Source organism: Gopherus evgoodei, chromosome 21 (assembly GCF_007399415.2).
Source record: "Gopherus evgoodei ecotype Sinaloan lineage chromosome 21, rGopEvg1_v1.p, whole genome shotgun sequence".
Classification (NCBI taxonomy): domain Eukaryota; kingdom Metazoa; phylum Chordata; order Testudines; family Testudinidae; genus Gopherus; species Gopherus evgoodei.
Window position 1 is genome coordinate 11524839 of NC_044342.1, and position 12414 is coordinate 11537252.

The window sequence follows — 12414 nt, forward strand, 5'->3', positions numbered from 1 at the left end:
GTAAAAACCAGGTGGTTTAAGCTTTTTAATTGTTTTACACTATTTGCATTTGTGGATCCGGCTGGTTAACTTTTATATGTGTAGTTGCTGGGATTATTTTGATTTGTATTGGTACTGGGGGGAAAGTCTCTTTCTGGCATCTGTAAGCTATAGGACCCTGTATATTGACATCTTGAAGTTACAGAAATAATTCTTTACTTTTTCCTTTCTTTTATTAAAAGATTTCTTTTTAGAGAACCTGATTGATTGTTTTTTCTCTGTTTCCCTTGTTTTATCCCAGGGGATTGGGATAACTCACTAGGACAGGTGGGGAGACGGGAGCGGGAGAGATAAAATCTCTCTCTGTTTTCCTTGAATCTGTTTGCCTCTTTGTGGAAGGGAAGGGAGATGCTTCTCTGTATGGTGATTTAAGAGGTTAGATCAATATCTCAGGATAGCCCAGGGGGGGAAGTTCTGAGAGGGGGAAGGTGGGGGAATGGTTTATTTCTCCTTGTTTTAAGAACCCAAGAGATCTGGGTTCTTGGGGTCCCCAGGGAAGGTTGGGGAGGTCAGAGTGCCCCAAAACACTATATTTTTGGGTGGTGGCAGCCTATCAAATCTAAGGTGGTAATTAAGCTTAGGGAAATTCATGCTAGTATCTCATTTTCTGAACTCTTAAGGTTCAGATCTGAGAAAGAATGCTATGACATACGCCTTGCGGGGAAATACTGTGACAGTACCCTGTTACGGGCAGTGAGTTTGTTGGGCCTCAGAGGAGTTACAGAACAGAGGGACTTCTGCCAGGTGGCATGCGGGGGTGCTAGAGGTCACAGCTGCACAGATCCTGACCAAGATCAGGGCACCATTGTGCCGGTTGCTGCCCAGACCCCGACCAGATCAGGGCCCCCATTGTGGCAGGTGATGACACCCAGCTCCAGGGGCCACACTGTGTCCGGGTTCGGGTCCTTGGCTCCTGCCGGGTTGGGCCTCCTATTGACCATGTGGATCTCCTGGGCTATTGACTGTTTGTATCAATGGACTGGAAAAAACAGATTGTTTGCAGCAAAGCCGGGGGATGGTAACTAATGAAGGGGGTGGGTGGTCACTGCTAGAGGATGATGTGGATCTGTTGGTAAACTGGGCGTGAGCAAGCAAAGTGTGTTTGGATCTGGCTAAACGTAAAGTCAAACAGCTGAGAACAAAGACCATCAGCCTATCTCCATTACAAAGTTGTGGCTGCTTGGTACAGGAAACACCTCTGGCACCAGGAGAGGCCACAAGTGGGTTGAGACAGAACCATCTAGCCAAGCACAGGGAGCTCCCATGTCCTGGGCTAGGCATGTTGTTTACCACGTGTGGTCACGGGTTCAAACCCTGGTTAGAAACAGCCGTGAGCTCTGATTGTTTTAACCTGCACAGGGCCAGCTTAACTATTTGTGGGCCTGGCACCAAACATATTGGTGGGCCCAAAACCCGGCTGCACCCCCCCCCCCTCCCCGGAGTGCAGGGAGGCAGTTTCCGGGCATTGCCATTGGCCAGGTGCGCTGCAGCCAGCACTGACCAGACCCACTGTCACTGCCCCCCCTGCTCCCAGACAGCACAACCACCCCCCACCCCAAAGTGCAGGGTGCAGGGTCGAGACAGTGCCCAGGGGCCCCGGCCATCACAGCCGCTGGGGGGCTGCCCCAGGAGAACGGGGGAGGGGGCGCGCAGCACGATGAGCGCCAGGACCCCCACCCCGCACCAGACCCTTTCCTGTTTGCGGGTTACTTTTTGGTCCGCCCAGACTACTTCAGCGGGGGGTGGCTCGTAGCGTGGCGCGGGGCATTCTGGGACTAGTAGTGCAGCTGGCAGCGCAGGTTCTCAGGGCCCCTGCGGAACACAGCGGCATGTAAACTACAACTCCCAGCACACCCTGCAACAGGCTGTCCCTGCTGCACCTGCGCATTGCGCTCCGCAGGCTGCTGAGTGTTTCAGCTGGCTCTAGGAAATTGGTGACTTGACGTTGCTGGGCAGTGGCCCGGGCTGGGTTAACCCTTTGTGGGCCTGGCGCCCTGGCTCCACTGGAGCCACTGTAACCGCGGTGCTGAACCCGCCGCCGGCAGAGCCCAACTGTGCCTGTGCTGGGCCGGGAGGGCCACTCCCCTAAGAGAGGAACGAGAGAGATACCTCCTTTGGGGGGGACGTGGGAGCACTTCCCGGGGGCTGGCTGGCCGGGTGATGACCTCCACCATCGTGGGTTAAAATCCTGCCAGGAGCCCCGTGCTTTGGGGGCCCGGGCCATGAATTCCTTGTCTCACCCGCCCCAAACCCATCTGGGGATTGACACATCTGGACTGGGAGGCTAGTGTGTGTGGGGAGCTGGCTGCTACAGGATCCTATTTTCAGAGCCCTCCGTCTGGAGCAGTCCCACCAAGCATGGCCGGGAGCCTCCCCAGAACCCCAGTGGGAAGATGGACTAGATGCGGGGGTGGAGGGGGTTTAAGGAAGACAGCCAGGGGTGGGTCTAGGTATTTTGCAGCCCCAAGCACGGCAGACAGGCTGTCTTCGGCGGCTTGCCTGCGGGTGGTCCCCGGTCCCGCAGATTCAGTGGCCTGCCCGCGCGAGATGCACCAAAAGCCGCGGGACTAGCAGACCTTCCGCAGGCAAGCCGTCAAAGGCAACCTGCCTGCCGCCCTCGCAGCGACTGGCAGAGTGCCCCCCGTGGCTTGCCGCCCCGGGAACGCGCTTGGCATGCTGGTGCCTAAAGCCACCCCTGAAGACAACACAATCCTGTAGCCCAGGGGTTCCTGCCCTGGGCTTGTGAAGTGGGGGGTCTGGTGTTCATATCTTTCATGGGCCGTTTGGCAGCTTGCCATGAATTTCCCAGCTTTGCCATCCCTCTACCAGGGCTGATGGTGTCTCCACATGCTGCAGCTCTGCCTGGGCCCTGGTGCTTTGGTTTGTCCCTGTGTAGCGGGCATATTTTATATGAAACATCAAACCCAAGGGGATTTGCACCGTGTTGGGAGATTTTCCCACGTGCTGTCTCCCACCTGGCGTCACACGGGAAAGGAAAATTGTTTGAAACCAGCACCCCCCCCCACTCGGTGAAGAAAGGCCCCATGTTCCATTGCCCGCTCCATGTTCCATTGCCCACCCCCTGAGCCAGCTAGTAGTTAACCTGGGGCCGGATGGCAGCTGGTGCCCCTTAGAGGAGCACCATGTCCCATTGCCCGCCATATTTGTCTGCTGCTACTGAAGCAGTGGAAACAGGGAGTGTTGTCTTGCCTATAGCAAATCCCCCACAAACATCTCCCTAGCCATTCTGCATTTGCAAAAAGTATTTTACTCCAGGAAGAAGCAAGAGAAAACAGCATCCAGGGCTCAGCCTGGTAACATCTCCTCTGCACTTTGACCCTTCTCCGCCTCCCCCTCCATGGATAAAGGATGGGGAAAAGGTGCCCATACTGTATAATGGGCACTAGGGGGCAACAGAGAGTTGGGGGTGGGGACGGGGCGGCTATTCTGTATAAGAGGCACTACGGGACAGTAGAGGGTGGGGGTAGGGAAGGGGTGGCTATATTGTATAATGGGCACTAGAGGACAGCAGAGGGCGGGGGTGGGGACAGGGTGGCTGTACTGTATAATGGGCACTAGGGGCAGCAGAGGGTGGGGGTGGGGAAGGGGTGGCTATACTGTATAATGGGCACTAAGAGGCAGCAGAGGATGGGGATGGGGGTGGGGGTGGGGAAGGGGTGGCTATACTGTACAATGGGCACTAGGGGGCAGCAGAGGGTGGGGGTGGGGATGGGGTGGCTATACTGTATAATGGGCACTACGGGCAGCAGAGGTTCGGGGTGGGGAAGGGGCGGTTATACTGTATAATGGGCACTAGGGGACAGCAGAGGGTGGGGGCGGGGAAGGGGCGGCTATACTGTATAATGAGCACTAGGAAACAGCAGAAGGTGGGGGTGGGGAAGGGGCGCCTATACTGCATAATGGCACTAGGGGTCAGCAGCCAATTCAGGCAGGGGAGGGGGCAGTTATAATTTGCCATAGAAAAAGGAACAGTCTTTGTTGCTGTCCCCAATGAGGTGCCCAAATACTCTGTTGGGGAGGAGGATGGGGATGGTGTCCGGCAGCTATGGGCGCCCAAGGCTGCCAGCATTGCCAAAGCCCAGGAAGAGCTGCAGGGCTGTATGTCTGCCTCACGGCTCATGGGCCACCGCACACCGATGGCTGGGCAAAATGCACAGGCTGCCCATTTTTGCAGGCAACACAAATTCTCTTACTGCAGATGTCTCCCCTGTAAATGCAGCGGGGCCAGCGAGACGCTCCCGTTGTCTGGCAGTCAGTGACCTGGAAGGGAGAGTTGCTGTAGTAAAAGTCCTCGTGATGCCATGTCCCCCCTGAGCCGCAGACAGCGGTTATCATTGCCAGCGCCCCGTGGACGAAGCTGTTGAGATCTTTGCAGAAGGACACCGTCATGTTCCTCCGCGGCATCATGAGATTGCAGTAGCGGTTGGGGTCGGGCTCCCAGCTCCCAGAGGTGTCGACATGCTGCCTTTGGAACTTCTCGTACGGCGTCTCTCTCCCGGCCGCAGTCAGGCAGGCCGGCAAGAGGAAAATCAGCAGCAGGAGGCCTGGACCCAGTCTTGTCTTCATTGCTGGCTGGAGGGGAGAAAGGGGGAGGTGGGTATGAGATGGGAACGTGAGACCAGCACAGCACGGACCCCCTGTGGGCGACTCACCCCCGCTGTAGCGATTTCAGGGCTTATCCTCGCTGAAGGCTTCGGCCAGTAGAGGGTGCCAGTGTCGCTCTGTCACGTAGCATACAGCATTTACATCGCCCTAGCTTTGTCCCCCACCCCCACCCCGGCAAGTTTCTCTTCGCCCCAGCCGTGCCCCAGCCATTTTTGAGCCCGTCTATTAGTCATTCATGTAAAGCAGAGCGTTTTGGAGGGGATCCCCTTGCCCGAGTGACCCTGGCAATGCCCTAGACACCGATGTGCCATGCTAAATGTCCAGGTGCTCTGCCCAGGTAGGTGGGGTTTAGAGCTCTTTGAACGTTTGGCAATCCCAGTGATTGTGCTGCCAAATTTCCCCTGCTCCTAAGGGTACGTCTACACTGCAGGGTAAGCCCAGGGTTAGTGGGACTCCACTCAGCCAAGCTGTGTTGGGAACCCTGAGCTTGGGCATCCGTGTGATATTTTAACCCAAGGGGTTTTCTAACCCAGGCTCAAACTTGGGGATCTGGCATCCACACTGCAGCCTGCAGACCCCCTAGTACCCCACAATATGGCTGCTATAGCCCTAGGGCTCATGGGAAAACTTTCCTGCCCACCCTGCCTGTGAGCAGGAAGCAGCTGGCTTTGCAAAAGGCTTGCTGGCTTTGCTCCCCGCTGCCAACCCAGGCAGCTCTCTGACAGTGCATGTGGTCAGAGAGCAGGTCCATGCTGACCTGAGCCGTGGCCGTGAGAGGACTAAGGAATTTGTCCTGTGGAACTGTGAGATACTTCTGGCTGACTCCCAGGACCGGAGTCGAGCAGGGCTGCATCTCTACTGCAAAGCGATAGGGCTTGGCCCCTGGGTCCCAGCTTCGCTTGAGCTCGGATCCTCCAGCTATGTTCCCTCTAAGCTGCATGGCCAAGGGCCACGCAGGCGTGTAGCCACAGGGGCCTGGAGAGGAGAGAGCTTGGAGGTGGGTGGGGACTGGGAAGGGGAGCGGAGCAAGTTGGGGCGTGCAGGGCTGCCATATGCCACTCTCCTGCTGCTGGGGAGGAGAGGCGCCTCGGCCCTGGCCCCGGCCCTGCTGCCGGTGGGGGGAGGCATCTCTCCCTGTTGTGTATTTGGTTGTCATGGTTTTTGTTTCTATGGCAACTGAGTTAGATTTTTAGGGGATAGCCCAGCCAGCTTTGGACGGTTAGGCGAGCTCTGTGGTCTGTAAATAACTGGTAGTTTTGTTAGCTGTCTGCTCTCTGGCCTTAAGTGATTTCGTCCTAAACCGGTTGCCCCCAAGGATATAACACTCCCCAAGCCCCGGCCCTGCTGCCGGCGGGTGAGGCATCTCTCCCCAGACCCCAGTCCTGCTGCTGGCGGGGGGACGCATCTCTCCCCAGACCTCGGCCCTGCTGCCGGCGGGGGGATGCATCTCTCCTCGGGCCCTGGTCCTGCTGCCGGCAGGGGAGGCATCTCTCCCCGGGCCCCGGCCCTGCTGCCGGTGGGGGGACGCATCTCTCCCCAGACCCCGGCCCTGCTGCCGGCAGGGGGACGCATCTCTCCCCAGACCCCGGCCCTGCTGCCGGCAGGGGGACACATCTCTTCTCGGGCCCTGGTCTTGCTGCCGGCGGGGGAGGCATCTCTCCCCGGGCCCCGGCCCTGCTGCCAGTGGGGGGATGCATCTCTCCTCGGGCCCAGGTCCTGCTGCCATTGGGGGAGGCATCTCTCCCCGGGCCCCGGCCCTGCTGCTGGTGGGGGGACGCATCTCTCCCTGGGCCCCGGTCCTGCTGCTGGCGGGGGGAGGCATCTCTCCCCAGGCCCCGGTCCTGCTGCCGGTGGGGGAGGCATCTCTCCCCGGGCCCCGGCCCTGCTGCCGGCAAGGGAGGCATCTCTCCCCGGCCCCCGGCTCTGCTGCCGGCAGGGAGAGGACTGGGGGAAGTCCTCTGATCCCAGCCCCGGGGCATCCTACACCCTAAAATCTTCATCCCTGGCTTCACCCCAGAGCCTGCACTCCCAGTTGGAACTCTCACCCCCCCTGCACCCCAAACTTCTGCCCCAGCCCTGAGCCCCCTTCCACACCCTGAACTCCTCATCCCTGGCCTGACCCCAGAGCCCCCACCCCCAGCTGGAGCCCTCACCCCCCCGCACCCCACCCCTCTGCCCCTGTCCTGAGCCCTCCCCACACTCCAAAACCTTCAGCCTCACCCCCGCCGCACATCACATCCATATCGGTGCACATAACAAAATTCATTCTGCATGTGGATGTAAAAAATTAGAGGGAATCTGGCCTACCAGCCCTGCAGGGTCCTGGGTCTGAGCCCTCGATTAGCGCAGTTGCAGTGTAGATGCAAGGGGTGGGGGGGTTGGCTTGAGCCCAGTTGAGGCACAGCCTTACATTGCACTGTAGACTCATAAGTGGGGCCCTACCAAATTTATAGCAAGGTTCTTGTGTGTGTGGGGGGTCCCAGTATTGCCACCCTTACTTTGCACTGCCTTCAGAGCTGGGCTCTTGGCCAGCAGCCATTGCTCTCCAGTTGCCCAGCTCTGAAGGCAGCGCTGCCGCCAGCAGCAGTGCAGAAGTAAGGGTGGCAATTCTGCGCTCCCCATACAATAACCTTGTGAGCCCCCCACAACCCTCTTTTGGGTCAAGACTCCCAGTTACACTGCCATGAAATTTCAGATTTAAATATCCAAAATAATGAAATTTATGATTTTTAAAATCCCATGAGCATCAGATTGACTGAAATAGACCGTGAATTTGGTAGGTCCCTAATCATAAGACTGGGAACTAGATCTCGGCCCCTGGTGCTAACTGAGCACAACAGTCTGTTTTACGTGACTATTGCCCGAGCTTTCCCCTCTAGCAGCGAGTGGGGAAAAAAGCAGTGTGGAAGCAGGAGGATATTTTTTAAAAGCTGTTGCTTCTGGGGGTTCTGTATTTTGGGTCTTCCTTGGCAAAACAACCCCAACTTTGCACCAGGAGACATCAATAGCAATTGAAACTTTCCCGTCCGTCCTGAGGCCTGTGGAGCCGGTCTTTTCGGCTGGAGTGCCCACGTCCGAGTTGCTCTGAGAGAGACCCATGGCAGCAGTTGTGAGAGAATTGTCCCAGCTCTGATGGTCCCGGCTCTTAGGTCTTTGCAGCTAGTGGGCACCATCTAAGAGCCAAGTAGCCTTAAACAAGGGAATGGGGGACCCTGGCTGGGATTCACGAGCCCTGGATTTGAGTCCTGGCTCCATCACTGACCTCTTGTAGGTGGCTTCAGTTTTGTTTGCCTTAGTTTCCCCCCGTAAAGCGACATCCACCTTCTTTGCACAAAGCTTTAGAGCCTATGGGAGAGAAGAGCCTTGTCTGAACTTCTCTTTGGTGTGTTTTCTAATGTTCCTCTCTACCAGCTAAACTGGGGAATAACCCTGCCTAGATTATACCTAGCCCCTTCTCCCATGCGCTCCCACTCACTTGTCCTGGTGCCTCTGTTTCCCCCAGAGAATCTGTCCAGCTGTCTGCAGAGCTGGCCTCCCCCAGCTGCATGGAAGTCAATAGAAGAGGGAACCGGTGGTAAAGAAATATCTGATGTTAAGTATTTCATAATCCGTGCCCACAAGAAGCGGCGACGCCCCATCAAAAGGGGAAGCTTTACCCTGACCAATGGCAGGGTGGTTGGGACATACTCTGCTCGCACTTATCACAATGACCTGCCCCTCACTGTGCACAAAGGGCCCCATCCCAGCGCCCTCCGGGGTTCAGGGGGTCCAGTGAGTAGCACTGGGTCAAGATGTCACATCCGCATGGCACCACAGGAGACAGATTTCCCCAATTCTGGGATGCAGCCTGGGCAGCAGAATTAACCCACATTGCCAGAGAGAGTTAATGAGCAGGAGTGGCTGGGTGCTTGGTAGAAAAATGCACAAACAGCGGCACAGAAGAGGGCTCAGCACCCCTTCCTGAGTCTCCCATCCTGCTCTCTTCCCCCCAGCACCATGATGGGGCATCTGAGGCAGCTCTGATACCAAGGGTGGAATGCCCCCTACTGCGTCCCCTCTCACCCTCTGCCAAAGTGCACCCCTTAGGGTTACTAATCCAAATTTAAGGTCATTTGACCCAGGGGTTCCTGAGATACAGGCTGTCCAGAAAATAATACCAGCTTTTCTCACAGGTGATGTATTTTTGCAACTTTTTCCTTTTTTGCCCAGAGCTGGGGGATGGAACCACGGCTCTGGTGCTGGTGCAGCGGTGTCGCTCCTTTGAGGAATTGCCCCAGTGAGTGCATGGCACCCCCCGCCGCTCTTTGGAGGAGCAGGAATCAAAACATAACTCGTGTCAGAGTTTAGTTCTCAGGGGAGGCAGGTCCCTTGTCACGTCCTGCTCGTCAGCGGTGCCAGTTTTGCTGCAAGCAGTGTTCCAGAAGGGCGCCATATACTGCTTGGCAGCTGGAATGCTGCATTCATGTCAGTTTTTTGCCAGTGAATATTTATCAGCTTCTGTGGCAGCTGTATTACCTCGTGCAGAGCAAGAGGTTGAACTCTAGAGGGGTGTCAGCGTCCCCAGGAGCATCTCCTCCAGGGGCCATGTCGATGATTGACACCGATCACCTGGAGCCAACTGGGGAGTCCAACCCCGACCTCCAGGGCAGAGAAGTGTTTGGCTTTAGAAAACCTGAGCTCCACTTTGCTGCATAGATTCCAAGGCCAGATGGGACCTTGTGATCATCTGGTCTGACCTCCTGCAGAGCACAGGCCGGCGAGCTGTGCCAAATTGCTTCCTGTTTGAACTGGGGCAGAGCTTTTTGAAAACCAGCTGCCAGGGATGGAGCTGCCACCGCAGCCCTTGGCAAGTGTATCGCTGGAGCTAAGTGTCGCCAAGTTGCCTGTGGTCTGCCAGAAGTTGCCAGGTCCCGTTAGGTTTTAGGTTGGACTATTCAAAGTAGACTGACACTCCTGTATAATTCTTCTGTCCAAGGGCCTCTCCAGTGTCTTTTGTATGGCCCCGTAAGCAGCCCGGAACTCTGTACTCCCCACCCCCCACAAAGAGGCGGTGGCTTCGGAGCTGCAGCTGTGTCTCTATAGCTCTGTAGTGTAGGTGTTTTCTAGGTCGAGTACCACTTTGCTGCTTATTATTGTGTGGATACTATCCCTGAACAGGGCACCGGAGAGAGAGGCGGGAGGGTCTGTCTGTACCTCTGGGCATCTGTCCCCACAGGTGGTGTTCCCCAAACAGGAATTCTGAGCTTTGAAGTATAGATCTCCTGCTTCATCAGATGGATGGTTTCCCTTTGGGCGAGGAGTGTGCTTTGCAATCCAGAGGAACACAGGACACGGGAATGGAGAGAACCTCACAGCGTGCAGTTCTCTGCTGTGTCAGGTCTTCGAGGCCCACCATGCACTCGTGTTCCAAATCTCAGCCCTCTGATGGCTAGAGACCAACTTCTCACCTCCAGTCTCAATTTGTTTATGGCCTGTTTATCCCAATTACAACATGGTTCTTTAGGAGGGCTCTGATCTTCTCCTCCTCCTGATGTATTACAGAAAGCAGTCATATCCCCTCACCTCCCAGCATCATGATGTCCCCAAGCGGTAGCAGGCTCCTGATTTTAGTCTCAAGAACTGGGTCTTCTCAGGGATCTCAAGAGACCACAGCTGTCGGGTGGCATTCGGGAAAATCCAAGCAAGCATGGATGCCTGTCCCTTCTGTCCTGCCAGGAGCAGAGCCATCACTGTTCTGCCTGTGAGTACAGAAATGTCTGCCTCTAAAACTGCCCACCAAAGGGGCACCCGGATCTCATTTGCGCTGCCTCTGGAGAGAGCACTTGTGTCCTGCCTGCAAAATTCCACTCTCCGAATCTGGCTGTGCTCCTCAGGGCCAGCTTTAGGAAGTGCGGGGCCCAATTCGAACATTTTTGGTGGGGCCCTGGCAGGGATGACTTAAAAAAAAAAAGTGAAAAAAAAAGCCTTTCATTTCTGTCATGTATTATTTACTTTTCATAACTATATGAATAATAAAATTATATATTATATAATTGCATCATATATGCTGTTAATTGGCTATTAATGACTGCCGTTTCACATGTGTGGGTCCCTGCCACTCCCTGGGGGTGTGCAGATGTGTTGGTCCCAGCTGCTCCCTGCCCCCCTCATTGAAGCAGGTGTTCAGGGTTACTGCCCTGGAAACTGCAGGGCAGCAGTGGACATGGGGCTGGCTGGAGGCAGGGCAGGGGCTGACTGGAGGTAGGGTCTGACTGCAGGCAGGGCAAGGGGTGTGGGGCTGGTTGGAGACAGGGGGTATGGGGCGGGCTAGCTTCAGGCAGGGCCGCAGGGGGGTTTACAGGGGTTTGCAGGGCTGAAGACAGATGAGTGCGGGACTGGCTGGCTTCTGGCAGTGGGGTGCAGCGGGGGTTGACTGAAGACAGGGCAGGGGGTGCGGGCTGGGCAGGGTGTGCAGGGTTGGTGCGGGCAGCAGTGTGTGTGGGGCTGGCTGGCTTTGGGCAGGGCTGTAGGGGTGTGTGGCAGGGGTTGGCTGGAGACAGGACAGGGGGTTTGGCAGGGGCTGGCTGTGGGCACGGGGTGCAGAGCTGGCTGCAGGCAGGGGGGCTGGACTGGGGTGGGCAGGTCTGGGGGTGCAGCAGAGGCAGCTGGAACCCCAGCCCTTTAAGTAGCCCCCAAACCCCCTTTTACCCCACCCAGGACCTTTTAAATAGCCGCGGGAGCGCTGGGGAATGCATGGGGGAGGCGGGGCTCCAGTGGCTATTTAAAGGACCGAGGTGGCAGAGGCAGCTGGAGCCCAGGGCCCTTTAAATAGCCCCCGGAGCCCCTCACTGCCCCAGGGCTCTGGGCGCTATTTAAAGGGCCCAGAGCTCCAGACGGGGTCACGGGGCTTGCCACGCTCTGGCTGGAGCCGCCGGGCTTGCCGCACTCCGGCCAGAGCGCGGCAAGCCCCGCGGCCTCGCTCTCCCGGCCGGAGCGTGGCAAGCCCCGCGACCTCGCTCTCCCGGCCGGAGCGCGGAAAGCCCCGCGACCTCGCTCTTCCAGCCGGAGAGCGGCAAAGCCCCGCCACCCCGCTCTCCCGGATGGAGCCTCGGCCGGAGCGCAGCAAGCCCCGCCGCCCCGGCTGGAGCTCTAGCTGGGATAGCGAGGCCGCGCCGCGCTCCCGCCGGTGCTTCGCTCAAAGGAGCGGGACCATGGAAGATCCCGGAGCAGACCGCAGCTGGGGACCGGGGTAAGTGAAAAAAAAAATAAAAAAGGTGCCTAAGGCGCGGGGCCCTCTTAGGCGCGGGGCCCAATTCTCCGGAATCGACCGAATCGGCCTAAAGCCGGCCCTGGTGCTCCTAGGCGGACGTGAACATCTGCTCCACGGGGTCCAACCCCAGAGCGGTGGTGCTGTAACACTTGCCGACTGCTCACCTGGACAGTCAAAGCACAGGTTCCCTGACTTGTTACAGGTTCTTCCCATGGCCTGGTTGCATGAGGAATCTGTCTTTTCAACCTCTGCTGCCTGGGACTGCCCCACGGGCTACTCCTTGCATTTGGGTTCCCCTAGGGGTCCAGTCAGTGCCATTAATACCATGGGCCGGGGAGTGATGCACCAGGCTATCTGCACTGCCTTTCTTTCTGCAATCGATGAAGCGGGCTGGTATGGCATTACCACACTTGCACACAGCCCCGTACATAAAGCGGGCGTGCTACACTCATGCCCTCCGAGCTCGGCTTTGTGCCACATGCTCCCATGGGATGTGCTCT

At 57.2% G+C, this 12414-nt stretch overlaps 1 protein-coding gene across 3 annotated transcripts; it reads right to left on the reverse strand.

The window, feature by feature from the left end:
• Positions 1 to 3878: 3878 nt before the first annotated feature.
• On the reverse strand, positions 3879 to 8221 carry LOC115638221 (ribonuclease-like). 3 transcript variants are annotated; one of them, XM_030539801.1, is made up of 3 exons: positions 8141 to 8203; positions 7928 to 8010; positions 3879 to 4632 (listed from the first exon to the last, which is right to left on the reverse strand). In XM_030539801.1, the coding sequence occupies exon 3, from the start codon at positions 4624 to 4626 to the stop codon at positions 4177 to 4179; it is 450 nt and encodes a 149-aa protein (XP_030395661.1). In that variant the 5' UTR covers positions 4627 to 4632; positions 7928 to 8010; positions 8141 to 8203; the 3' UTR covers positions 3879 to 4176. The 3 variants fall into 3 exon arrangements, with proteins under 3 accessions (XP_030395661.1, XP_030395660.1, XP_030395659.1); XM_030539800.1 differs by lacking the exon at positions 7928 to 8010 and having other exon boundaries at positions 8141 to 8221; XM_030539799.1 differs by lacking the exons at positions 7928 to 8010; positions 8141 to 8203 and adding an exon at positions 5423 to 5534.
• Positions 8222 to 12414: the final 4193 nt, after the last annotated feature.